The 26,834-nt window shown below is 51.6% G+C and overlaps 3 protein-coding genes across 6 annotated transcripts in view; 1 reads left to right on the plus strand and 2 right to left on the minus strand.

The window, feature by feature from the left end:
- Nucleotides 1-3,477: 3,477 nt before the first annotated feature.
- Nucleotides 3,478-8,420, minus strand: LOC146428859 (uncharacterized). Of its 4 annotated transcripts, none has more exons than XM_085079022.1 (5): nucleotides 8,315-8,420; nucleotides 6,048-6,188; nucleotides 5,616-5,777; nucleotides 5,181-5,270; nucleotides 3,478-4,837 (listed from the first exon to the last, which is right to left on the minus strand). In XM_085079022.1, the coding sequence occupies exons 2-5, from the start codon at nucleotides 6,141-6,143 to the stop codon at nucleotides 3,779-3,781; spliced, it is 1,407 nt and encodes a 468-aa protein (XP_084935148.1). In that variant the 5' UTR covers nucleotides 6,144-6,188; nucleotides 8,315-8,420; the 3' UTR covers nucleotides 3,478-3,778. The 4 variants fall into 4 exon arrangements, with proteins under 4 accessions (XP_084935148.1, XP_084935147.1, XP_084935146.1 ...); XM_085079021.1 differs by lacking the exon at nucleotides 8,315-8,420 and adding an exon at nucleotides 6,317-6,442; XM_085079020.1 differs by lacking the exon at nucleotides 8,315-8,420 and adding an exon at nucleotides 6,282-6,437.
- A 984-nt stretch (nucleotides 8,421-9,404) lies between these two features.
- Nucleotides 9,405-9,993, plus strand: LOC146428860 (leukocyte immunoglobulin-like receptor subfamily A member 3). The gene is made up of 2 exons (XM_085079633.1): nucleotides 9,405-9,421; nucleotides 9,657-9,993. Exons 1-2 carry the CDS (start codon nucleotides 9,405-9,407, stop codon nucleotides 9,991-9,993), a joined length of 354 nt encoding a protein of 117 aa, XP_084935759.1.
- Nucleotides 9,994-10,496: 503 nt separating this feature from the next.
- Nucleotides 10,497-26,834, minus strand: part of LOC146428861 (uncharacterized) — a 29,658-nt gene continuing 13,320 nt past the window's right edge. The window contains 14 exon segments of the mRNA XM_085079018.1: nucleotides 10,497-11,260; nucleotides 12,275-12,325; nucleotides 12,488-12,601; nucleotides 13,012-13,164; nucleotides 14,786-17,293; nucleotides 18,244-18,307; nucleotides 18,309-18,390; nucleotides 18,990-19,110; nucleotides 19,367-19,494; nucleotides 19,922-20,234; nucleotides 20,810-20,969; nucleotides 24,022-24,305; nucleotides 24,748-24,891; nucleotides 25,168-25,302. Coding sequence (XP_084935144.1) covers nucleotides 10,970-11,260; nucleotides 12,275-12,325; nucleotides 12,488-12,601; nucleotides 13,012-13,164; nucleotides 14,786-17,293; nucleotides 18,244-18,307; nucleotides 18,309-18,390; nucleotides 18,990-19,110; nucleotides 19,367-19,494; nucleotides 19,922-20,234; nucleotides 20,810-20,969; nucleotides 24,022-24,305; nucleotides 24,748-24,891; nucleotides 25,168-25,302 — 4,548 coding nt within the window. The 3' untranslated portion in view covers nucleotides 10,497-10,969.

Below are 26,834 nucleotides of genomic sequence, written 5' to 3' on the forward strand. Positions count from 1 at the left end.
GACAGAGAGTGAAGACCTGAGGATGAGCATGACAGTTTCAGAGAGCACTTTCAGTCCCCCATTGTCCTGGTTTGAAAGACAGGTATCTGCTGAGAGAGGTGGAAACCTCCCTTAGAATAGAGAATGTGACCCTCCCTTCCCTCCTAATTATTATAACTTTGTAATCAAGGACTTTCAGGCAAAGATATGGGGAAAGGAATAACAGTTCTTTACTAGTATCTATAACAGAGTAAAAAAAGCAACAAGAAGAACAGCAGCAACAAAGAAAAAACAAACCCGTGGCAGATGTCCCTGGGCTGCCACCTTTCCCTTTGGTGCAGTTACGGTCACAACCAGCAGGGGCGCTGTTGAGCGCACAGCCTGCAGGGCAGGTGCGATGACTCCCGAGCAGCTGCAGGTGGCGCTGTGGCGCGAGGTCAGGTGTGTCTCCCGTGGATGATGGCGGCCGGGCTGGGCGGCAAGCAGTGCGCAGCAGAGCAGCGAGCTGGAGCGGCAGGAATGGCTCACCGAGACTAGCCAGCAAAGGTGGCAGAAACTCTGCAGTTACGGCAGACGCCGCTGTGCGTTCCGGCGAGTGGGGCAGGGGCAGCGACAGCCGGACTCCTTCGCAGTTGTTGCAAAAATGCAGCTAGCGAGGCGCGGAAAAAAAAAGGTTGGGATCCTGTGCCCTTTTTTTCCCAAGCAAGAGCTCACCCAGCCAGGAGCAGAAGGCAATGCACGTCCCGCGGTCGCAGCCAGAAGAAAACAGCAGCTTCCCTCTGTCACCTCCAGTGTCCCACAAGCAAGTGCTGTGGTCAGAATGCCTCCTCCTCTCACCCCGCCTAGCCACAGCCTTTGTCTCTTACTGAAGCATTAATGACCCTGAGCACCTGGTCGTTGATTCCTCAGTAACAGGGATGAAGAAAATTTCACCCCCCCAACCTTCAACACAGAGCCTCAGCACAGAACTGCACATCCTGATGCCAGTCTGTTCATCTTTAGGCCACCCGCCTAGGGTGAATCTGCACTGCCCGGGGCTGTGGTGATGCTGTGCCTCACAGCATCACTCAGTTACCTCAGCTAAGCCTCTGCATGCTACTCTGCACCTCTCAGCAGCCAGAGCCATGAAATCGTAACACGTCCCCTGGTGACTGCTAACGCAGGCTGTGACTGATGCTGGCCAGTGTGGTTCCCTCTCAACAACCACCTACACAATACTGCTGCCAGGGCGACCTGAGCCCCCTTGTCTCCAGGCTGGGCAAGCCAAGTTCCCACAGTCCCATCTTACAACCTGTATGCACCAGACCCTCTCCACCTTGGGGGTCCCTGGACTTGCTTCAGTTTAGCACTGTATTTCTTGTCATGGGGGAGTTACAACTGCAGGCACAGCTGGAAATATTGTCACCGAATCTGCGGGAAAAAGACAAACTCTCTAACACTGTATTTGAAGTGATAGAGAATCAGGCATTGCTTTATTTGCTGGCCAGGATGTGCCTATGAAAGTATTCCAAGAACACATACCTTCGGAGAATTTTCTCCCAAGTTTTATACAGTCAAAACCCCATAGAGATACATTGTTTAAAGTTTCATTGGACCAGAGTTGAGTAACCTCCGATATTTAGGTTTCTTATTGGGTCTGAATATCTTTGCTTCTGATGCTAATTAGGTATTTCGTTCTTCAGTTTTTCTTATAATTCCTGTTCCGGATCAGATGCCTTCATCCCTGCTGGAGGTGGCATCTAGTAAATGTTTGAGATAACCCCAAGACCTGCGGAAGTTCGGTGGGTGGCCACAATGTCCTGCAGATGTTCTGTTAATGGTCTTTATCTTTCTGGTTATCTTCGGGGTCACTCCCACTCCGTGGTCTGTTAATCCCATCTCCGTAGGGTGATACTATATCTCTTTAAAAAAAAAAAAACTAAAGAAAGCTCCTTTTCTCTAGGTAAAGTCAGGTTAAAACTAACTAGAGAGATACAATAAAATTTCTAAAGTTATATTGTTTCCGACAATACCATTGATGGGTGCTATCCCAGGGTGGGATCAGAATCCCAGGATGGGTAAGGCTGGAAAAGGCCAGAGAGGTTCATCTGGTCCAACCTCACTGCTCAACAGGGGACATCCCAGAGCATGTGGCACAGGATTGTGTCCACACAGTTCTGGAATATCTCCAGTGAAGGAGACTCCATACCCTCTCTGGGCAATCTGTTCCCATGCTCGGTATCAGCACAGGAGAGAATTTCTTCCTCATGTTCAGGTGGAACTTCCTGGGCATGGGTTTCTGCCCCTTGCCTCTTGTGCCATTGCTGGGCACCGCCAAGCAGGGCCTGGCTCCAGCCTCTTGGCACCCTCGTTAGATATTCACACACACTGGTGAGGTAAATGTGGGACACGCGTGCCCTGAGGGACCCCGGGCTGCAACCAGAGACGAGGCGAGGCAACTTCGGCAGGAGCAGGAGTTGTGCGAGGCCCTGCCCAGCCCCCGTGGGGAGCAGAGCCCGCAGAGACACCTCGGCCCCTCCGCTCTGGGGCTGCTGCGACTCCCCCCGGGCTGCTGCGGCAGGGCTGAGGCGGCTGCGACTCCTCCCAGGCTGCTGCGACTCGACTCCTCTCGGGCCGCTGCGACTCCCCCCGGGGCCGCCGCCCGCAGCCTGAGGCGGGAGATGGAAGGAGCCCTGCCGGGCGCAGACCGGGGCTGCCGGGTGGGCTCCGAGCCCTTCCCGCGGGGCAGGCCCGGCCCGAGGGGTGGGGGAAGCGGCGGGAGCTGCTGCCTTCCTTAGACCCCGGGCTGTTCCTTATCTCATCACCCGGGGAAAGAACAGGCCCTTGAGGGCAGCTGTGCCCGGGCATCCTGGCCTGCAGCCCCTTCAACCCCCCTGCAATGGCGCTGTCCCGCCCGCCGTGCCAGACCAGCCCTCGCTCACACACCACCACTGCTGAGCAGCTGCATTTCGCTGTCCCAAGGGGATGTGGGTTAGCCGTTCCAATCCAGGACAGGGCGTGAAAAAAGGGAGAAAACTCAGAACAGAATCTGCGCCTCCACCTTTTCCCTGCCTCCCTCCTCTAGGCAGGCAAGACCGTGGCAGAGCAGTGCTCACACGGAGACGCTGCTGTCCATCCCCAGCACAGCAACAGTGAGTGCTCTGCAGAGCTTCAGGGGCAGCTCGGTCTGAGGAGAAAGGGCCCTGCAAAAACGATCGCAAGGCAAAGACATCATTCACACAAGGTGAAATGTCACTGTGAAAGCCAGGCTGACTCAAATGGGACCCATCCCTCCACTCACCCGACAGCAAAGCTTGCTGTACGAGACAAAAATGCTGGCTACTCCATGCCTCCTAGCTCATACGCCCTGTGAAATTTGGTCACAGTGTGGCTGAGGCTGTAGAAGGGAAGAGGTTACAGCATACAGGGACAGGTTACAGGATTACAGGGAAATACGCAGATGCACTTCCGCCTGCCTTGGAGAAGTACAAGCAAGGCCTTAGGAGTAAACTCTTACTCTTAGGCGTAAACTCTTTATTGACAGAACAAGGGTGTGAGGGCTGTGTTTGCCACCGGGGGGGTCTTCGGCTCTCCTGCCACACACCTCACTCGTCTCAGACAAGATTCGGGCGCACTGATCTGCGCTGTGCTCCAGCCTGGGCAAAAGGCTTTGGATCTGTTGGAGGGACAGGCTGTCGGGACAACTGTGGGTCCACGGAGGGGGAGAGTGTCCTCAGCAGCTCTCCTCTCTGCCTTGGTCTGTGGCTGGGTTTGGGACAGGTCATTGAAAATTCTGTTTGGGTGTCAGTGAAGGCCCATACTAGCCAATCCGGTCCAATAGAGACTGAATGATCCGATTTGCCATGGTCCTCATATCTAAAGTGTTGCATGAGGCTGCTGGATTCCCTTCTCTCACCAAACTCTGCTTCACTATTGCAGGATCCTCAGGCTCCATGGTTTTGGCATTGCCAGACTGTTCTGCATCGACCTGGGGTACTAAGGCTGGCAGCTCTACTCCTGTGCTTGATTCCTGGCTCTGGTCTTTGGATGCTCCAGGGAATCCTGGCTGCATCTGTCTGTTGGAGACCTTACTCTTGGGAAGCTCCAGGATTTTGGTGTACTCATAGCTGGAGCCTCCTTCAAACTGAGAAGCTATCATGGATTTCAAGAGGCAGCGAGTATTCTTAACAACTTGTCTGGTGAGATTGTCAAGGCAAGCATGTAAACGTGCTCTGTCTGAGGAGGCTGTTTCAGCTTCCTTGGATTTGTCTGCTCGGGTGGCTCTTCTATCAACAGGCTGCTCCTTCTGCCTGGCTGCCCTCCCTGGTTTAGAAGCTTTGGACTGCAGACGATCCGCCAAGTTCTCCAACACCATCGCTAGAAGCTCTTTGGCCACCATTTCCATTTCCTGATGGTGGTCTAGAGGTGTCTCTGCAGGCTCTGCTTTCACACAGCCACCAAAAGCTATTCCTCTGATCCTCCGGGCAGCCCTCCTTAAAAAGTTGGCATAGTGACCCCGAGGAATCCTGAGCCTCCCAAAAACTTCTTGCACAACAGTCTCAACCACCTCTTGGAGCTTCTGGGCTTCTGCTACAGTCAGCTGCTCAAAGACAGCTTTAAAGAAGCCATCAGCGATGTTGTCTGGCTTCCCCTGGGAGTCAGCAGCAGAGCCCAGCTCAGCTCTGGAGTAGATCTGGCCCTCGTCCAAAGCTTTCTTCCCTCTTCTGGATCTCCCTGATTTCAGGGGGGTCCCTTTGCTTTTCTGTGGGCAAGAAGGTTTCTGACGATGCAGCCGCCGCTCTGCCTGGCAGGAGCTGGCAATGGTTCCTGGCAGTATGGGGCCATCCTTTAATTTGGCCAGAAGTGGCAGAAGCCCTTCCTGAAAAGTGACACCAGGTTGTAGCTCACATTGCCTGGACAAGCACTTGTCCCCTGTGTGTTGAGACTTCCTGCAGGCCCAGGCCAGCACTCTGCTTCAGCCAGGCCATGAGGGCAGGACAGAAGGGCTTCCCTCAGGACTGTATGCGCTTGCACATGGCCCTGCTGCCCGTGCCCAGCCCAGTGCCCTGTGCTGGCTCAGCTCCCAGCCATGGAGTCCTTTCCCCACCACAGTGCCCGGCCCAGCAGCACAGCACAGCCCTCCTCTCTTGTGCACTGACCCAGCAGGGATGCCCAGCCCTGGGCACTGCTGTCCCGTGCTCCTGAACACACTGCTTTGTTACCTCTTGCTGGTCCAAGATCTGCTCTTCCTGCAGCTTGAGCCTGGTCAGGTACTGCCTGTACTCATTGAACTCCTTCACAGTGCAAACCACCTATGGAGGGATGAGGACAGAATCCCCCAAGCACTGTCAAGCAATGCAGACAGCCTTCCCCGAAACAGCCCAACCCCAGCGGGAGGGGAGCTGCCCCCCTGCCCTCCCCCTTAGCCCTGGTGTCAGGGCCCCTGATGTCCCCCCAGCCAGGGCTGAACCAGGCAGCATGGGGCAGCCTGAGAAGGGCAGGACTGGGACTTGCCAGGGGGATGTGGGTGCTGCTTCTGCTCCCAGGGACACCAGCGCACAGCCCTGCCCTCCGGCAGCAGCAGGCAGCAGCAGCAAAGGCAGTGGGAGCCCCGCTTGAAGAGGGCTGTTCCTGATCAGCCTGACACCCAAACCTACCTTGTTGTCACTGGTGATGAAGCCCCATCTCTTCAGCAACCGCCAGACATCCTTGCGCTTGTGGTAGTCCCGAAGGTGGGGATCATGTAGGCAGTTGTATTCCAGGCTGGAGTGGTATAAGTAGGGATCGTCCAGGTTGAAAGACAGACACGGCACTTGAAGCTACAACAAAGATTTCTCAGAGTATGAAGGAGGCAGGAGAGAGCAGCAAAGAGATGTCATGCAGTACTTGTCAAAACACGCCAGAAACCAGTGAGGAGACTGAGGTGCGTCTTCTCTGTGTTCCAGGGAGCCTGGAGCTTCCCCCTGCAGCCCAGCCCTGACTGAAGGGCTGCAGCTCCTGCTCTAAGGCATGTGGCCACAAGAACTTCTGTGCATCATGGGGACCCTGTGAAAGAGGAGAGCTTTTCTACCCTCTTTTACTTCCTTTACCTTTTCCCCCAGCTTTCCCCTGCAGAACACAGGTTTGGATTTGGGCTTCACAGGGATCTTGACTCCAAGTGGGAGGTCCAGCAGGTAAGAATCCATCAGCCTGGTGGTTCAGTCTCCCAGGTGTGGTTTTCTGGGGCCAAGCTGGGAAGACAGAGACACTCAGGCAGTAGCTCAAGAAGGATCCTGCATGGCAGGTGCAAGAGAACATAGGTCCTAAGGCCTGAGAGCAGCCACCTTGAGCCCCAGGCTCCCTGGCTGAGGTGTCTTACCAGCCCACTGCTCTCCTCCCCCCTAATTCCCAGTGCACTCAGCAGTGCCTCTGCCTTTTGGCAGGACACCAGCAGCGAGACAGTTCTCCACAGCTCCTTCCTAGAACACTCGTGGTGCTGTGATCCTGCAGACTCCTCGTGTTCCAGATGTCTCCAAGCAATAGGGCATTGTTTCATCATGGTGATGTCACATCACCACCACGCTGGATCACACAGAAACTGCCCACCACACCCAGGTGAAGGGGGACCCACCTGGAGGTCCTTTTGGACAGGCCTGTGGGACACCTGCTCCGTGTGACCTGGCTGTGAGAGCTCCTGTCTACAGACCCCTTCCCCCCTCCCCTGTCCTGTCATTCTATGAGGCAAAGTGTCCTTGACAGCAGGAAGAAACACAAGGAATTGCCACACCAAAGATGTGCAGTTTGGGCTCTGCTTTTCCCCTTGCAGAGTGTTCCCACACATCCGCACCTCGGGCAGTGCTCAGGCAGCTCTGGCAGCTCCAGCTTGCGGTCCTGGCAGGCCGAGTAGGAGGCCCTGTGTGCAATTCCTTGGCAGCTGCAAAGCACAGGTGCTGAGGAATACACCTGGTGCAGGTAGCTCGGGGTGCAGCTGCAGTGCCAGCTCCAGGCTGAGCTCTGGCTGGCAGCAGCCCGAGGCAAGAGCCCATGACCCAAGTCCTGCTGACCCTTGGCAGGACAAAGGGCTCTGGGGCCTGTGGTACAGGCAGGTCAGTAGACACTGACAGACAGGGCAGGATGCCAAGACTCGGGAGGAAGACCTGAGGCTTTGGTGTGCTTGGACAGGGAAGGTGTAAAAGCCCAGGGGTTCAAGGTCCCTCCTGGAGGCACCGGCTAGAGCTGTTTCTGTGTTCCTGCGCCGTGAACAGATTGTTTTGTGGAATGACACATGTGAGACTCTGCTAGGGGAAACCTGGTCTGACTGTGTGAGAGTGGAGAGTGCAGGGAGTCAATGGGGGCACTCTTCATGTCACTTGAGCCGCCCACAGTGAAGGGGATTCAGACCCAGCAGGAATAGTCTGGTGGTGGGAGTGTGACTACCAGAGTGCCTCTGGGATGCTCAGACAGGTAAGTTTCCTTAACAGTAGGGCTGCCTGAGAGCTGGAGCTGAGCCCAGGCCATGCACCTGCTGGGCTCTGCCCATAAGGTGCCAGGCAGAGTGCCCTGGACAGGGGAGGCAGGCAGGCAGAAAAGGAAAAGGAACAAGTTAAACACACACTCCTGGTTTAGTGGGACCCCTGTGTCTGTGTACCTGTCCTCTTGGACTTGACCTTGGGGGTTGGGTAGGCACAGAGTGCTGGGAAAGGGAAGGCAAGGCAAGACAAAATGCAAGGCCATGTTGGAAGATTTGACTCATGGCTTGCCTCTCGCTGGAGAAAAGCCTAAAGGTGTAATTATTGACAGTTCCCACTGGATGGCTCCTGAAGTCCAGCGGGTACAGCGATGTGGCTAGCACAGGTCTTTCCCATGAGAATTCCTTTTGTGTTTTATAAATAAAGTTTGGATGTTATTAAAAACAGTGTCCCAAGAATTAGACAGTGCAGGCCTGGCCAATCTGGCCTAGGGGGAGGTTTCTGGATGACCAATCTGGGTGACCTTTGAAAACTCTATATATATGATGAAATCAAAACAATAAAGGTCTTTTCCTTCTTGCCACTGAGAACTGGGTTCTTTACTCTGCTAGCGGCTCAACAGCGACACAGCGATGCTGAGCACAGCCGATTGGATTCAGCTGCAGCTGTTGTCTCGTACCACAGCCCAGTGTTACCAACCACAACAGAATGATAACCTTAGCCCAGAGCCAGGGAGGATGAACATTCCAACGGGAACACACACACCAGGAAGGGTTTTATAAAATGCACCTGTGAGCACACGGGCAGGAACTCCAAGAGTAAACAAAACACTGTGACCCCCAACTATTATATAAATGCAAGAGATGCTTACAACAACTTTAACACACTCTGCTCAGATCTGTCATTACCTCAACCCTTTGTGCCCCAGGCTGAGCACCAATAAGGACTGTCATCGTTTAACCCCAGCCAAGAAACTCAATCACACTGCTCCAGTGGGATGCAGGGGGAGAATTAGGAAGAGGTAAAACCCATGGGTTGACACAAGAAGGAGTTTAATAATTGAAATTAACTTAAATATATTGATATTACTTCTGCTACTACTTCTACTTTGACCAATGAAAAAGAGAACGGAATAAAGCCCAAGTGAAATCAATGCCTGATAGTCATTCATCACCCACTGACCAATGCCCAGCCTGTCCGCAGTAGCGATTGGTGGCTCCTGGCCAGACCCCTCCCACTTTCTACACTGGGCAGGAGGTTCTGTGGTCTGAAATATCGCTCTGGCCAGTTTGGGTCAGCTCTCCTGGCCATGCTCCCCCTCGCTGGCAGAGCACGGGACACTGAAAAGTCCTTGATTTGGAGTGAGCACGACTGAGTTGCAGTGCATTACGAGCATTGTTCTCTGAATCCCAAACACAGTGCTGGACCAGTTTCTGGGGAGAAAATTCTCTCTCTCCCAGTCAAAACCAAGACATCCAGCAACTCCTTCCCTGCGAGCCCTGACCGCTGCCATCTCCACCTCCCTCAGTCACCCTTCAGCTCTCTCCACCACCCCTTGAGCCCCCCACCCCACCAACAGCCCCCCGTGACCCTCAGAATGCTCCAGTCATGCCGCATGTTGCCCCACAAACCCCCAGTGACACCCCCAGACCCACTCACGCCTTTGGCTGCTTGAGGGCCATGATAGGCACTGCGGGGAGAGCCCTGCCCGCTGCTCAGAGCTGCTACTGCCCGCGGTCGCTGCTCGGTGCTTCAGTCCTGCCCTGCTCTGCAGCCCTGGTCCTGCCGCCTGGCCCAACAGTTTTGATTCCCTGTTACACACACAGAACTGGGGCTTTTGATGTCAATAACAGCAGCTGCAGGAAGACATGCATGGGCAGGGTAAGGGGACCATGGCTGTGGGGCAGGGCCATGGGGATACGGTTACAGGCCCAGGGCCATCAGGCCATAGCCATGGAGATGTGGCTATGGGGGCTACCTGGCAATAGAAGTACGGCCATGGTGGGGGGATGCAGGTGAGGGGTGTGCTGTTTCCCCTCTCTGGGGTCACATGCCCCAGGGCACACTAGGATGCCAGTGGCCATTTCCATGATGGGCAGGGTTTTCCTCCTCTTCCCTGGCTTGGAGAGGTTGGGACCATCTTCATCTCTGCCTGAGCCAGTTGGTGGCTTCACAGAGATCCTGGTGCTCCTGGCACCATGGCAAAACCCTCTATGCCTTTTCACTCCCCACAGAGCTCCGTCTGCCCAGACCTGACCTCTCTGTCCTGCCTGGGCTCAAGGTGACAGCGGGAGCTGATGTGACGTTCCGCTGCACCACCACACACCCCAGCAGCGGCTGTTACCTGTACCTGGAGGGCCAGGACCGAGCCCAACTGTTCTCACGGGAACAAGGCGACTACAACCTCTCCCACGTGCAGGAAGGTGACAGTGGCCGCTACAGCTGCCAGTGCTACACTCTGAATGCTTCGAGAGAATGGTCTGCTGTGAGCAAGGCATTGGACTTGGTGGTGAGAGGTGAGACATCCCCCAGCCACATCCTGCTCTACTCTTCCTCCCTGCAATCTGACACATCCTGTGGGAACTAGAAAAGAGGATTTAGGGCAGGAAAGCAGCTGTAAGAGGGGTCCAAGCTTCCTTCACCTGTGTGAACCTGGCCACCTCCTCAGAGACCCTACAGACATAGGATTGCTGGGCTGACAGGTGGAGTCAGAGGACGCCTCTCCCTGCACCAGCCCAGAAAGCACTCGTGTCCTGGGCTGCATTGCCAGCAACATGGGCAGAACAGGAGGCAGGGTATTCAGCCACTGCTGGAGAGTTCTCCCTGCCAGGACACCCTCCCCATGGTGTTCATGGCCTCAGGCTCTAGGAGGGCTAGAGCTTTGGAGGGAAAAAGGGAAGAAAAGGGAGAAGGGAAACCCTATTTCTCACTGAACTTTGATCCCTGCTGTGGATTCTCCATCCCTTTGTTTTATAATATGTCACGTTCCCATTACATGTTGCAGGGAACACCTCTGACCTCAAGAAGGGAAACTATAGCTTGCAAAAATAGAGTTTGCAATAGCCTCACTCTGGCAGTGAAAAATTAGTATAATTTTCTTCTGAATAAAATTTTATTTTAAAAATTTTAAATGTCTGCCCTAGGAGATGCTTGCAAATGCAAACAGCACAAACACTGTTATGTCACTTTCTTTGTTGCAGAATCTTTGTGTCCTTTTATTTTGTGTAGCTGCCCTCAGACAGATGTCACCCACAAGTCTTACTGTTCAGGGATTAATGTCTTGTTTGGGCTTCCTTCTCCATACATCATTCTCTCTACTTACCTATGTCTTTGTTCTTACATATTCGCATTTTGTCCCCAGAAGTCATCTGCTTAATGAAATAATGCTTCATAGATCCTATTCCTCAAGGTAAGGTAAGGTTTGACAACATCAGCTGAATGTGAGAGGAACAGATGTAAAAGGCAGGGAATAGCTCTGTCCTGAGGAGTTGATCCTATTTCTCACATCCGTGCTCTTTGTCTTCGCAGAAATCCTTCCACTCAAATTGACACCAGGGGTGCTGCTACCTCAGGTCATCATCAATTCTGATAGGTCTGGCTCTTGGATGATCAGGCTGTCTCTGCAGAGACTGACGGTCCAGGGATGTCAGTGCCGAGTTAAGTCTCAGAGAGCGATCCAGCTTCCGAGTCTCTGCTTCCAGAACAGCAGCTTTGGGCTCCTTGAGCACAGCTGCAAAGGAGCAGGACAGCTCCTGGTGAAGGTCTGACAGCTCCTGCCTGGTCCTTGCACAGCTTTCAATGTAGTTCTGCCGGTGCTGTCGGTCTCGAGCCAGCTGTGACTGCAGCAGGCACACCTGAAAGAGGCACAAGGGCAGCCTCAGACAAGCCCGCGCTGGCAGGAGCATCCGCAGCCCCGCGGTAGCCGTCGGGGCAGACACAGCCTCCAAGTCCAGCCCTCACCAACACTCTGCCCGTGGGGAAGGGGAAAGGAACAGGCTCCCAGACTGGCCCCTAACAGAGCTCAGATCATCCACAAGTCCAGTTCATGGCTGGCAAAGCCTTCCCACGTACAACCCTCAGCCATCACAGGTCTAGTAGAGAGACTTCCGACAGGATTTAGGAACCCAGCTGTGATTTCCAAAGCACACACTGGTGCCACTGACCCCTTTCTCCACAGGCTGTGCCTCAGCAGGAGGGCTGCTGCTTCCCTAGGGTGTTGGAGAGCTCTTCTACTTGCGCTGCTGGGAAGCCAGCTGAGGGCCACAGAGCAAACTCTTCCTCTCCCCAACTTTAGAGCATTCCACACAAGAGCAAAGCACAATGTGGGCAACAAAGCCCAGTGGAATAAGCCTATGGCATTGCCTCAGATCCCTGGATCTCTACTAAGATGCAAGCTCCACTGTTAGCAGAGTTAAGGGAAAATGGAAACAGGCAACAAAGGAGAACATTCTGGCCCAGACTGCCCAGGGAAGTAGTGGAATCACTGTCCCTGGAAGTGCTCAGAAAACATGTAGGGCCATGGTTTAGTGTTGGGATTGACAATGCTGGCTTAATGGTTGGACTAGATGATCTCAGAGGGCTTTTCCAACCTTAAGCATTTTATGATATTATGATTCTGATATTTGCAGGTGACTTCCAGTGTTCTGAATTTCCACCCATCCCTCTCCTCCCCTGCCTGATCTTTAGACAAGTCACAGATAAGACCAAGGGAAAGGATGTCGTTTGGTTGTTGCCAACAGGTACATGACTGACAGTACCTGCTGTACTCACTTCCTGACAGCCAAAGACAATTTGGGCTGTAGCACCAGGAACAGTTGTGCCCATGAGCACAACCACAGCAGCCTTTGATGAGTTTTCCTAGTCCTCACCTGGTTCTGTAACTCAGCTAAGCGCTGACTGCAGTGAGCATGAGACTCCTCCTGTAAAGAAAATGAAAGGATTTTTTTTTAGTATTTGGTCATGGCCATGGGTGATTTTTGACTTCTGTTAGGTTTCTACTGGAGAGCTGCTGCTGCTGGGATTTCCCATCATTCCTCTGTATGACCAAAGCCTCCTCATACCAAGGAAAATGCTGTTCTCACCTGTCTAGAAGTGGGCAACTTATGCTGCTCAGACTGAGAGAGAGAAAATCCACAAGCATCTGGGAGTAACCGACCCCTAAAACATCTCTTCAGTCTCCTCCGCTCCTGTTCCACCTGCTCGTTGGATAGGAGAAAAGGTCAGATAAACCTGTCAGCGAACAGAGCAGAAGGACCTCTGGACATCAAGGCAAGGACATCTCTGCTCAGAGACCCTGAATTGCACAACACTGGGGGCAAAAAGCTCTTGCTGGGGGCTGTGCAAGAGAGGCCAGCGTGTGTCTGGGGACACGGGGCCAGGGAGGGAGGCGGGCAGCGGAGTGAAGGTGCCTTTGTGAAAGCCATGGGCTGACATGAGAGAGAGAACAAACCAAAGGGTAGAGAGAGAACAAACCAAAGGGTGTGCCCACAGCAGGGACAGGGAGAGGGAAGGAAACAAGCAGGGGACTCCAAAGTGCTGCCTGGAAAAACACGTTGTGTTGCAGAGGAGCCTGAGGCTTTGCAGAGGCAGGAAAAGCCCACTTTACCTGCTCGAGAGTCCTCCTGAGTTCAGTGTTCTGTTGCTCGAGTTCCACCTTTTCATCTTCCAGCCTTGCAACTGCTCGCTGCAGACATTCCAGGCTCTGCAACATGAGTCTCTTCTCCGAGAGCCATGACAGCTGCTCCCCTTCAGCAACAGCCTGCTGGGCATTGAGAGGAGATTCCGTGAGCTGGTGCCACATAAAGGTTAGAAGGGTGTTAGAATCAATACACTGGGGAGAGTGACCACAACAGGAATGGACAGTCCTAAGGTCCTTCTCCTCCTTGTCCACAGGCCAAAACAACACAACCTCTCCCTAGGGGCCCTCCTCCAAATCCCCTTGGAGAACTGAGTAATTTGCTCTGGATCTGCTTCCTGCTAGTTTTGTTCAGTGTTCCCCCTTCTGCCTTTGAGAGACTGAAAGCATTAATTTCCTATCCAGCCACTTCACAGTTTTACAAAGCTCTGTAGTGTCTCCACCTCCCCCTCTCTCAGCCATTTCTTGACAGTTGTGAAGACTTACACATTTACGTCATCCTCTTAGGGAAGTTATTTACCATCTTTGGTCATCCTCTTTGACAATCACTGTAAATTCTCTTACCTGCAGTTGTACTCTCTGTGCTTAGACAACCAGTCATGTGCAACATGTGGGTGAAGCATGTCTTTCTGCAGTGATAACACTACAGTTTTGCTCTCTATTCTCTTTACCTGTTACATCCTCATACAGAACTGGTCTGTGAAAATATCATATTGTCAATCAGGCCATATGCACTGTTCTGAAGCTAGTTAGGAGCCACCTCCCCCTTTCTGCCTTTCTTCATGCACTGTTCCTTGGAGCTCCTATAAATGTAGTCCTGATATCAGCATTAAACCAATCTGTGTTAATTCATTACCTGATTGAATGCTCTTCCATACCTGACCTCCATGGATGTAACTGAAATCTCCTGCTCTTTTCACGTTTCTCACCCCTTGTCACTTTACTTCCCAGCAACAGATCACAATACTTATCAGCATCCTGATCAGGCTGCAAGTAATATTTCTCAAGTCATAGGTAAATGTATAATGCATAAATATAGTGTTTTCTTAGTAGCACTTTTTACATGCCAATTTACTAAAGAATACTAGAATATAGGCAAATTCTTGGCAAGGCTGCAGTAGAGGCTATTGCAGCTGTTCCACTAGCAGGACCTGAATCAGTTCACCTTGGAGAAATACACACAAGTTCATCTCCGTGATATCTGGATGGCAGAACAAACATGTCCTGGATGCATAATTAAGCGTTTGCTCTGACCACACAATAGTAGAAGTCCTGTTCATTTAACACGCTGGAAAACCTGTCCCTCAGAAATCTTGATCTCAGGAAGCATCCTCAAAGCACCCTGTTCAGCCCTCAATCCAGAACTCTGCTCAGTTTAGTCCATCGCTCTGCTCACCTGCTCCATTCCCTACCAAATCCCACCCAGCCTGTGATGCCTTCCCTTCCATGGGCACGGCAGAAGCAGCTCCCCATGGCCAGCTTTTGGCCTGGAGCTGATTTGAACAGGAAGCTCCAGAGCTGTGTCAGTCATCCTGAGTGTGCCAGGAAACAATCTGGCAGTCAATAGTCCCTGTCTCTGGCTGGAGCCAGGCAGACAGACAGGCCTGCAGGCTGCAGCCTGGGCTGCTTTGCCTGAGTGGGCCTGCACTGACAGGGATATAGATTCATTCCCACCTCTTTCTGGGAAACATCACGAATCCTTCAGGGATCTTTGAGTGGACTGAAGATCAATCCCAGTGCCTACCTGTTGATGAAATCGGTCTGTGTCTCTCTCTGAAACCATTTTCTGCATGATTGATAAATCTTTCTTCAGATCCCCATTGGCCATTTCACTCTGGCTAAGGGCAGCACTCAGGACTTGAGCCTTCTCTCTCCATTCATGTTCTCTACTTTCTCTCTCCTTCAAAGCAGCAGCCACACGCTCCAATTCTTCCCCATTGGCCTCCCTCTCAGCTTCCAATTGTTGGGTTATTTCCCTCTGTCTTTGCAAGAGATGGTCTCTCTCCTGGAGAATTTTCCTCTTCTCTACTTCCTCTTCCTCCCATTTTTGGAGTTTTTGGATTTCTTTCTTTACGATTTCCCCTTCATCTTTCCATCGCAAAGCTAATGTTAATTCTTTCAGGAGTTCACTCTGCCTCCTAAGTTCTTGTTCTCTCTCTGTCAGAATCTTCTCTAAATACTTGACTCTGTCTGTCTGGTACTTGATCTCTTTATTCTTCTTTGTCAGAGTCTGCTGAACATGTTGGAGATCTTCCTGAGAAGCTCTTATTTCCTCTTCTGACTGCTTTTGCTCACTTTGAGCCTTGATCTCTCCTTCTCCCTCAGGGAAGGCTTCTTTCAAGAGCTTCTCGTGCTCTTCCTCTTCATTCTTCTCAGTTAGCCTAAGCTGGAGATCTTGCAAAGTCTTCAGTTCTTCTTCTAGGTGCTGGAGTTTTTGCCTAAGAGCATCATTGTCTTCATCTTTCTTCCTCACCACTTCCTCAAGCAGAGTCACTTGCTTCTGGCATGATGTTAGTGCTACTTTCATGCTTTCTTCACAAAGCTGGAATGTGTTTATTTGCTGTGTCTGCTTGAGAAACTCCAAATGATTCTTCTGCAACATCTGGCTCACTTTGTCTAGATCCAGCTCTAGACTTTTGGCCTGCTTGCCTGCTACCTCCTTCTGCTCTCGAAGGTCCTGGACATGCTCTTGCAAAGATATTATCTCTTGATCTCTAGCTTCAAGAGAAGATTCAGCATATTCTAGTTTTTGCAGTATGGCTTTAGTCTGCACTGCTGTCTCTTCCTTTTGCTGTTGAAGCTTAGTTATGGCCTCCTCCAGAACCCTAATCTTTTCCTCTTTTTCTTTCAGAGTCAGTGTTGTTACTTGGAAATTTCTTTGCTCAGCTTCATGCTTTTCCTCCTTTTCCTGACATGCCTCACATTGCTTTCTAAGGGACAAAATTTCCTGCTCTTTTTCCTTTAGCTCCACTTGAAGATGCTGCAGAACTTGCTTCTGCTGTTCAGAGTCTTGCTTTTGTTTTTGGAAGGTCTCAATCAGCTCTTTCTGAGATTCAATTAATAAATCCTTTTCTTTCAGTATTGTTCCAAAGTGTTCTAAGTCTCTGTGCAAGACATTCATCTGTTCCTCTGTTTTTTCCTCATAGCTCCTTTTTTGTTGCTTTTGGATGTCCATGATCATGTCTTTTTCTTTTAAGGTTGCTAAAGTCTGCTCCAGTTGGTCACGGACAGTCCTTAACTGCATTTCCATTACTTCTTCAGCTTCCTGCATTTGCTTTTGTTGCGACTCAAGCTCTTGATCCTTTTTAGATAAAGAAAGTGTCATGATTTCTACTTTACCAAGAAGCTCTTGCAGATGCCTGTCTTGCTGTTCCTTGTGCTGCTGCAGGAGCCTTAACTCTTCCCTTTGAGTGTCACACTCACTTTCTCTGTCCTTAAGAACAGCCCTCAGGTGTTCGAGGCTAGCATTTAGAGATTTCACCTCTTCTCTCTCCTTTTCCAGTTCTTGAATCTGCTGAGTCAGAGAAAGAAGCTCCAACCTTTTCTCTTTCAGGTCTCCTTTCATATCATCAAGATCCACAAGCAGATTTCTGACTTGTACTGCACCATGCTGTTCTAGAATCATTATTTTCTCCTCCTGGAATTTGATCTCCAGGTGTCTCTCCTCCAGCTCTTTGCTCACCCTGCTGACAGCAGAGTTCTGCAATTCTAACTGTTTCTCCAGCTCCCCTATCAGTTCTTGCTGGGATCTGATCTCCTGGTCCTTCTCTTCCAGGTCTTTGCTCATTTTGTTTAAAACAATCCTTTGCTTTTCTCGCTGCTTCTCCAGCTCCTGTATCTGCTCCTGTTGGCATTCTGTCTTCTGCTCTTTCTCTGTTATGTCCTTAATAACCTGATTGAGAGCAGTTTTATGCATTTCTTTTTGTTTTTCCAGCATTCTCATCTGCTCTTGATACAACTTCATTTCTCCCTCCCTCTCTGACAGAATGGCAGTCATGGAAGCGAGATGCTCCTGCAAAGCTTTGGCCTCTGCTGCCTCTTTCTGAAGAATCTCCATTTTCTTCCCCTGGTTTTGCACTTCCTCATGTTTAATTTTTAACATGGACAGTGCAGTTTGGAGTTCTTGTTCAAGGGAATGATTCCTGTCCGTTGCTGTATTTGCTCGGGTTTCAGAGGCTGTGACTGATTCCTCCAGCAGTTTTATCTCACACTCTAGTTTTTCTTTATCTGCCTGCAGCCTGTCCCGTTCATGCTGCCAAAACAGGCAGAAAACGGGTCACTCATCCCATTTCTCAGTTTGCTTTTCATCCCAGATCTGGACTCCTGCCCCAGGGGCTGGCACAGGCTGCCCTTCTCTCCCTGCCTCTCGGGATGCTGCAGACCTTTGCTGGGCTCCCCTTGACGCTGCCTCTTTCCCAGCTCCCTCAGCCCATCCCAGCTTCCTTCTGCCCTTCCCCGACCTCTTGCAGCTCCACTCGAGTGTTCCTTTGGGGAGGAGCTGCCAGAACTGCAGCCAGCATTTCAGTCTTCCCTAAGCAGGATTTAGGCAGTGCCATGAGGATGTGCTCTCCGTCAGGGAGAAAGGGAAGAGCAAACACCCCCAGCATTTCATTCCCTGGCGCTGGGGTGACAGGAGTGGTTTTTGACCTCTCCTGTGTAGAGTTTCCATGGCACCATCCCCAAGAGCCCCACTGTCCTCTCTTGTGGCAGCAATGGCCAGATCAGTCTGTCATTCTCTGCTGGCACTCAGGATGAGTTCTCCCCTTGCAGAGACACATCCTTATCTGGATCAGCAATTTGCTTTTCTCTCTTTTCTCCCCACTGGCTGCTCTCAGATGGCCAAGGCCGAGCAACCTTTCTATTAACAGCAATCTTGGTCTTCTCCCACTTGTTCCTGCTCCAGATATTTAGAAATCTGAACATGAGTTTGGACATGAGGAATTGCCTAAACCATGCAATGTCCATAGAGACAAATGTGGATATCGAGAACTAAAGCTTCTAGGGAAAACAACTCCAGCATGGAGGAAAATCAGCAGCCTCAACCCTAACTGGGTTTGACAGGACTACAACATCATCTTTTCCTTCTTATTCAGAGGAATGCAGTTAGAAGAGTTAAACTGGAAAAAGGTGCTCCTCAGAAATGTTAACACAAGGCCCAAACAGAGCTAAGAAATGGTCCTTCATGGAATTGGCCATTCTCACCAGCACATCCTTCCTTTCCTTCTCCAGGTTTTCTAATTTCATCTGCAGAAATGCCACCTCCTGACACAGCCTCTTCCTTTTGTGCCATGGCCTCTTCCTTTAGGGCAATTTCTAGAGGTATCTTCTGGTGTTCTGTCCTCCACATCACTGCAGCAGGGAAGGGGAAGGAGAGAAGGAAAAGAGAAGCAAAGGCAAACTGATGAGCATCCTGCAGAGACAACAGCACTGTCTTCTCTGCCTGCCTGTATTTGCCAGGCCCTAAGCCCCCAGCGGCTTCCAAAGCTGACAGAAATGAAGGAAACTCCCAGGCAGAGGAAAAAGCAGGAACGAAAGGGGCAAGGTTCAGAGGAATACGAAAATATGTTTTTGCTCTTGTGCAGAGTGAGCAATCAAAGGCAGAGAAAGCAGCAGGGATGTCTTGCTTGTGCAGCCCTGCTCCAGAGAGGCCAATAGCCTGGAGGCTCTGGCAGGCCCTGGACTTTGGGGGAATCGAGCTGAGGCATCCAGCTACAGCTCCTTAGCACAGACACAGCACCTGAAAGGCACCAGCTGTGCACAGGATCAGCCACAGCACAGCCAGATGGCACTGCCAGCCACAGCATTTTTCTCTGGCACTTGGATGGATAAATCTCCTGCTGGTTGTTTTTCCCTTCCGTCATCTCTGGGCACTGTCCTTTTCCTCTGCGTGGCATTAGAGATCCCTGCTGGTGAGACAGGATGGGGCAGTGGGTGGGAGAGTAGCGTACCTTCCCGACTTTCATCCAACTCCTTCTGCAGCTCCTCATTGCTGGCTCTGAGATGGTCCATCTGAGCCTGCCCCGTGCCCAGCTCCAGCTCCAAGGCCTGAATCTTCTTCCTTGCATCATTCTGTAAGAGGTTAAGAGGAGCAGAATCACCTGTCAGTGCCATTGCTGGCAGGAGACAAAGGGCTACAAACACTAAAGCAGAAATAGCCCAGGTGGGAGAGGGCAGCTGGACAGAAGTGGTAGATGTGATCATGATCCTACTTCCTCCCCATGGCAGTAAGCCAACCCCCCTACAAGCACTGACACCGGTCCTGGCCTTGGCACTCTGCTTGTCCAGCAGCAGGACAGGATTTCTGGGTGCAGTGGGCACACATTACCAGATCTTTCTGGGAATGCTCCAGGTGCTGCTGCAGGTCTTGCAGAGCTGCTTCTGCTCTGTCCACTGTGAGCTCTGTGGGGACATCCCCAGCCTGAGAAGCAGTTAGGCCCACAACGTGACCCTTTTCTGAAAAGAGAAACATTCTGTTTCAAGATTTAATCCAAGGGTCTCCAACACACAAGGCCTCTTTCTACCCAGGAGGAGGTGGCAGTGCTCTTGATATTATCCAAGAGCTCACCTTCCAGCAGCATGTGTGTCACAGGCTGACATTATTTTGATGACCAGTAATGTCAGCATTGCACCATAGACAACAGCATGGGCCCTATAGCTTGACAGGACTCAGGACCTTTTCCCTTCTGACTGGTCATTTCTCCACATACAAATATGGACTTGTGATTCTGAAGGGAAGTCAAGCTGTCAAGACTTCCCAAGGCCTGAGTCAGCCTAAACTGAAAGGGTGTGTCACACCAGGATGACCAGGAACCACCCCCTTGCTCCACTTGCTCTCCCACACCCGCTCTGCACACATGCTAAGCCAGCCTGCCACACTTGCCTGAGCTCCAAGTGACCAAGTCTCTGCTGTCCCTGATCATGCAGTCGAAAACCAAGAGCAGTTTGTCCAGCTGGGACTGAGCTTCCTGGTGGGCGCTGCTAGCCTGCTGACACTGTGTGGCTAAGGCCTCTGCCCTGTTCTCAGAGCTCTGGAGCCTCACACGCAGCTCAGACACCTCAGCTTCCAGCATGTGCACAGAGTCCCTCCACCACTGTTCTCCTGCTTGGGACTCCTCCAGCTCCTCCAGCAGCTGCTTCTCTCGAGTTGCCTGGGCAGCCTGTTTTTCCAGCAGCGCCTCATGCAGGGCCCGGATCTGGAAGATGGATGCACAGAGCCTCAGGGACAGGGCTGCTCCTGAGGCAACACACTGGGCAGTAGGGAGAGCAACAAAGGAGAAATTACTCCGTTCAAAAGATGCCGATAAGAGAAAGCACAGAACCAAGGATTCCAATGGAGACAAATTAACTCAAACCAGGGAAAGGGAGGCAATGGGCATCCCTGAGGGTGCAGCTATGAACACCAGCTGAACTGGCTGAGGTGGAAGTGCCCTCCTCTGCCTGCCATAGCCACGTCTGTGTCCCCACATTGCTCAGCACCTGGCACAGGCACCAACTCCATCTGGGACAACACTGCTAACAGAGGGATGCAGAAGCTCCAAAGGAGTCTGCTGCTACTTCTCCCAGACGTCCTGCTTGCACCCAGGAGAGAATGGGGGAAAATATCGGCGGCAGCACACACCAGATCCAGCCTTGGCCTCAGGGAGCAGCAGCAGCCCTGGGCAGGACATGGCAGCAATGGATGCTGCTGGGAGCAGAAAGCAGTTGGAACCTCTAAGCCGAAGGTGGCATTGTGTGCCCCTGGAGAAATGGATGCCAGGACACACCTTACCTGGGTGTTGAGCTCCTGCAGTTCTTTCCTGTGATCTGAGTGGAGCTCCTCAGCCTGCTGAAGAGCAGAATGAAGCTGAGACACCTGACTGATCTGGGCCAGGTTCTTTTCTTCCAGGGTTCTGAGGCTTAGATCCTTCTCTTCCAGAGAGAGAGTCAGCCTGCAGAACAAGGCAACAGATGGACATGAGAGACATTTGTGTCCCTTGGGTGCTTCAGAGGTGACCACTATGTGAGGGAACACTTGGAATGTGTCAAGCTCTGTCTTGGGGTGGATGATGAGAGAGTGCAGAGCTTATGGGTCATGATAAAAGGACAGACAAGTAAGGGTGACATTGCTGTGGGTGTTTGCTAGAGGCCACCTGAACGGGAGAAGTGGATGAGGCTTTCTACAGGCAACATAAAGCAACCTCAAAGTCACAGGCCCTGGTTCTTGTGGGCGACTTTAGCTTCCCTGCCATCAGCTAGAGCAGCAACACAGTGTGGGATGTTCCTGGAAAGCATTGATTACAACTTTCTGTCATAGGCAGTGGAGGATCCCACAAAGAATGGCATGCTGTTCAACCTTATCCTAACAATCAGAGAAGGCTTTGTTGGAGATGTGAAGCTTGGGGGCAGCCTTGGCTGCACTGACCCTGAATGAGATTGTAGAGTTTAGCTGGGGGTGAGGAAAAAGCAGGGCAGCAAGCATGAATACAACCATGGACCTCAGGAGAGCTAACTTTAGCCTCTTCCTGAAAGAAGGGATTTTCCTGAAAGAAGCGCATGGAAACAGGCCCTGCAGGGTAAAGGGGTCCAAGCTGATATTCAAGGATCACTTCTTCCAGGCTCAACAACAATGCATCCTAGGGAGCAAGAAATTGGGCAAAGGGGGCAAGAGACCTGTGTGGATAAGCAAAGAACTCCTGTCATTCCTCAAGTGCAAGCAGGAAGTACACAGGAGATGGAAGCAGGCTAAGGCTACTTGGAATGAATACAGAGAGACTGTCAGAGTAAGTACAAATGAGACAGGGAAGGCCAAGGCCCACCTGGAATTAAATCTGGGCAAGGATGTCAAGGACAACAAGAAGGGCTTTTTTAAATACATCAATAACAAAAGGAAAACCAAGGATCATGTGTGTCTGTTCCTAAATGGAAGGGAGACTCTGGTAACAGAAGATGCAGAGAAGGCAGAATTCCTGAGAGCCTTTCTTTGCATCAGTCTGTATTGAACAAGACCAGCCCTCAGGGATCTCTGGCCCAGAAGACCAGGCTAAAGGAATGCTGGAAAGAAGACTATCCCCTGGCAAGACTTTCCTTTCAAGGAGGACTGGGCTAGTGAATGCCTGGGCAAACCTGACATCCACAAGTCCATGGACCCTGACAGGACGTGTCCACGAGCACTGAGGGAGCTTGTGGACACCGGAGCAAGACCACTCCCCATTATCTCTGAAAGGTCTTAAGATCAGGAGAGGTGCCTGGGGGCTGGAAGAAAGCAAATGTCATTCTGGTCTTCAAAAAGGGCATGGAGGAACATCCATGAACTACTGGCCTGTCAGGCTCACCTCAATCCCTGGAAAGCTGATGGAGCACCTCATTCTGGTGGCCACCTCTATCCACATGGAAGGACAAGAAGGTGACAGGAATGGTCAGCATGGATTCACTAAAAGTAAATCCTGCCTGACCAACCTGATTGCCTTCTACAATGAAACAACTACCTGGGTGGAAGAAGGCATAGCAGTGGATATTGTCTACCTTGATTTCAGCAAGGCTTTTGTCACTGTCACTGAGTTTTCCTCCTGGGGAAACTCAGGCAGTGGGGGCTGGAGGAGTGGACAATGAGAAGGACTGAGAACTGGCTGAATGGCAAAAGCCAGAGGGTTGTAATCAGTGGCACGGGGTCTCATTAGAGGCCTGTAATCAGTGGTGTCCCCGAAGGTTCACTCCTGGACCCGCTATTGTTGAACTTCTTCATCAATGACTTGGATGAGGGAGTCAATGCCTCCTCAGCAAGTTCTCTGTGCAGCCCTTCAAGGGCACCTCGGCAGGTTGCAGAGATGGGCAGAGAGGAAGCTTCTGAAATGCAGCAAGGGCCAACGCAGGGTCCTGCAGCTGGGGAGGAACAATCCCAGGCACCTGCACAGGATGGGGACAGCAGCTTTGTGGAGAAGGACTCGGGAGTCCTGGTGGACAAGAAACTCTCTGTGAGCCAGCAGTGTGTCTTTGTGACCAAGGTGCCTACTGGGATCCTGGAAAGCACTGGGAACAGCACTGCCAGCAGGTCAGGGAGTGATCCTGCCCCTCTGCTCCTGATCCAGCCCAGTGAGGCACATGTGGTATGCAGTGTCCAGGTCTGGGCTCTTCAGGACAGGAGAAACATGAAGCTCTTGGAGCAGGGCCAGCAGAGGCTGCAGAGATGATGAAGGGATTGGAGCATCTTCCTGATGAGGAAAGGCTGGGGGAGCTGGGGCTGCTCAGCCTCAAGAGGAGTCCAGCCAAGAGGGGACCTTACCTCTGTGTCTGCAGGGAGAGCCCAGAGCAGTGAACAGGCTCTGCTCTGCAGGGCCCAGCAATGGCACAAGAGGAATGGGCAGAAACAGATGCCCAGAACTTCCACCTGGACAGGAGGAAGAAATGCTTTCCTGTGCACAGACTATGCCCTGAACAGATTACCCAGGGAGAGTGTGGAGTCTCCCCCACTGGAGACATTCCAGAACCGTATGGACACAATCCTGTTCCACGTGCTCTGGGAGGACCTTGCTTGAGCAGGGAGGTGGAACCAGATGAACCACTGAGGTGCCTACAACATTATACATTCTGTGATTCTGTTCATCTGGCTTAGATAAAAAAGTCATGGGTTTAGCATGTCTTATGCCAACAAAAGGTATCCAGATGCCAGGCTGATGCAATCCCAAAGGCTTCAACTTACTGGACCCAAGGTGGAGCTGATGGATGTGTCCAGCCCCTTACACTGCAGCTGGGGCAGTGTTAACACACCCACCTAACAACAGAACACACCCCTAGAGGGAAAGAGCTACTCCAAAAACCTTTGTCTTCAAAAAACTCTAAATGAAGGTAAAAGAAAAGAAAATGAAACACAACATCCACACAATGAGATGCATCTGCAGAAAGAGTTCAGAACTCTGCCACTTAGGAAATGCTGCCAGAGCCTCTGGCAGGTGCAAAGAGGGAATCCATTCCTCACAATGCAGAGTCCCACAGGCTTTCATTTACCTGGCTTTTTCCCTCTCTAGGGCATTCAAGGAAGCCTGAAATTCTGAATTTTGCTGTGCCACTTCTTCCCATCGATTCCTTTCCCTCTCCAGGTTCTGCAGGTGCCCTTGCAGCACCTTGTTCTGATCTTGTGCCTCCTCCAGCATCTTCTGGACCTGCTCAAGCTCCAACACCTTCTGCTTGGGCAACAGTTCCTGGGCCTCCCTCACATCTTGCTGAGGTCTCTGGACAATTGTTTCCTGCATCTCCCTGGAGGCTGCCAGCTGACATGTCAACTCTTCCACCTCAAGTCAAAGAGAACAAAGCAGTCAGAGCAGTCTCCTGTCAGCCACAGCAGAGGCTGTGAGGAAAGGCAAAGGCCAACTTTGCATTCCTCCTTTTCCTGAGAGCACTACATTCACAATGGATATGAACAACTTGTTTCCATCTCAAAGTGGCTCACCAAGGGCATCAGAAAAAGCACCTCCCAAACCAAGACTTGCAGGAAGAGGCCAACAGGAATCCATGCTGCTGGTTGCTGGCCATCAGCCCAGAGGACCAGCCCAGCTCTCCAGGGCAGCAGCTGAGATTCAGCAGAGCACTGAGGGTCCTTCAGAGCAGCTGCCATGGAGCCCACAGCACGAGGCAGCCCCAGAGATCACCCCAGCAGCTGTTCCTCCGCCATGGAGAAACAAGAAGGGCACTGACCCCCTGGCTGGGTGACTGTGGTGCCACCATTGCACTCACCTGCTTTTGTAGAGCCTCCCTCTGCTCAAGGAGGACATTCATTTCCTCTTTGACGCCTTGGAGTTCTTCCTTGTGCCTCTTCTGCACTGCCTGGATTTCACTCTGAGCTTCCTGCAGCTCAGCTTGCAGCTTTGCATCCATGGTCTGGCAAGAAAATGCAGAGCAACTTCCTGGGACCTGCCCTTAGGCTCAGCTTTTCCCACCTGCTGTCTCAAAATCTCATGCCTTCAGCTACTTCTTTTGGCTTTTCTACCCAGCTCTGCTCCCATTGCAAGCCTTCCTTCCTGGGGCTGAGCTCTGGAGCTTACCAGGCTCTGTGCTCCCAGGGCCTGAAGCAGACCTTGCCCCCTCAGTCCCAGGACCTGCCTTTTGTGCCCTTGTCCCTGCCCTGCACTCTGTTCCCTGCCTACTCAGGCTTACCTGTCTCTTCTCTTGCTGCTCTCTCTCCTCCTGCCTGAGCTGCTGGACCTGCTGGCAGGCTTGGCTTAGCTCTCCCTGAGTTTGGAGCAGTGTCTCTGAGAAAGCCCTCTTCTCCTTCTGCTTTTCCAGCAGGATCTGCACAGAAGGAAAGAGCAGAGGGCTTCACACTTGCCCTGCAACATCTGTGTGGCAAGAGGCAAAGACTGATAGGCTCATGTGCTCCCAGAGCACTCAGCTGCTGCTCCCCTGGGCCACTGTCTGCCCCGGGAGAGACACAGCTTCCCAGCAAGTGACTTAAAACACAGCCCTGAAGACATCTCTGGGTTACTGATCAGAAATACTCCAGACGAGTCTTTAAAAATATTTTTCTCTCGTCAGTGTTCCTGCTGTGCTCTCCCCGTGCCCACAAAAGAAAAGTCCTACAAACTCAGTTTGGCTATTGAGAAAGATTCTCTGAGCTTTTGCCCCCCTTCCACCAGCACAGGCGCCTGTCTGTGGCTTCCAGGGCTGAAGGCTGAACTCTTAATTCAAATTCAAATTGTAGGTAACAGCTCTGGCCTGATGGCTTATCAGCTAAGCATGCATTTGAAACCAGCACAGAAACCGCTGAATCATCCCATGGAGGACTGTCACCTTGGAGGAGGCTTTGGGGGTCTCCAAAGACCACCAGGATATACGGAGCATGCGTGGTGCACATGCTAATGATATTAATGACTTCTGAGAAATGATTTGTATAACCACTCCTATCCTGAAGAATGTAATTAATATTCATGATTTTACCTATAACACTGTGTCTTTGGGGTACTGAGGTATGTGTGCTTGGTAGAAACAATTCCCACACATCCGGTGCACTGAATAAAGCAAATACCCACTTCTCTGACTTGGTCTCTGAAGTGTCTCTGAGCTCGATTGGGGCGAATCACTATGAACACCTACCAGTACACACCAAAAGAGGTGCAGTAAGAGAATGGTGAAGATACTCTGAGGTAAATCTTAGAAAAACAGAACACAAGAGCAGCACAAAAATCTCAGCTGGAAGTTTATGGTTTTATCTGACTTCCTATGAGAGGGCTCATTCCCAAAGATTGCCCCGTTCACCTGTTACCTCCTCAAATTCACTGTAGGACACAGGGAGGGCTGTTGGAGGTTAGGATTGTTCCTTTTGTTTTTTCTCTCAGGGAATTTTGTCCCATCTGCTGCTAAGAGACAATAACAGCTGATACTTAAGAGAGATAAAAGAAGTAGCCAAGCTGCGGGGGAAGGGTGCAGCTGGCTATTCTATTATGTGAGAGGTTTCTCTTGGAGGGGCAGAGATACAACAAGATTTGGGCTGAGGGAAGGGGCTGGACACAGCTCCTAGCTGTCTCTCAGTCTTTCTCCTGCATTGGAGGGGAGACAGGCTGCAGTCGCTGTGGAAGGAATCTGCCACCACTGAGGAGCTCCATCTCCTACTTTTCTTCTCCTACCATGAGTGAGGCTCTGCTCATAAGAGTGGCCATTGAACTGAGACCTTATAAACACCCTACCTCACTGGAAAGGACTCTCACCATCTACTCGGGTGTTTCAGGGAAAAACCCAGGACCCCGAACCCCTGCCCCACTGAGGGAGCCTCTCCCGGTTCGGGAGCCAGGCTGCAGCTACCCAGCTCCACCGTTTTTCTGCCACTG

This window comes from Lichenostomus cassidix, chromosome 20, assembly GCF_008360975.1.
Source record: "Lichenostomus cassidix isolate B80296 chromosome 20, HeHo_3.0, whole genome shotgun sequence".
Taxonomy (NCBI): Eukaryota; Metazoa; Chordata; class Aves; order Passeriformes; family Meliphagidae; genus Lichenostomus; species Lichenostomus cassidix.

Excerpts from the sequence above, each read along its gene's own strand:
- LOC146428859 (XM_085079022.1), bottom strand. The coding sequence starts at position 6,143 with ATGGATTCTTACCTGCTGGACCTCCCACTTGGAGTCAAGATCCCTGTG. Across the intron at positions 5,271-5,615 it reads TCATCACCAGTGACAACAAG|GTGGTTTGCACTGTGAAGGA; the intron begins GTAGGTTTGGGT and ends ATCCCTCCATAG. Across the intron at positions 4,838-5,180 it reads AGATCTTGGACCAGCAAGAG|GAAGGGCTTCTGCCACTTCT; the intron begins GTAACAAAGCAG and ends GTCACTTTTCAG.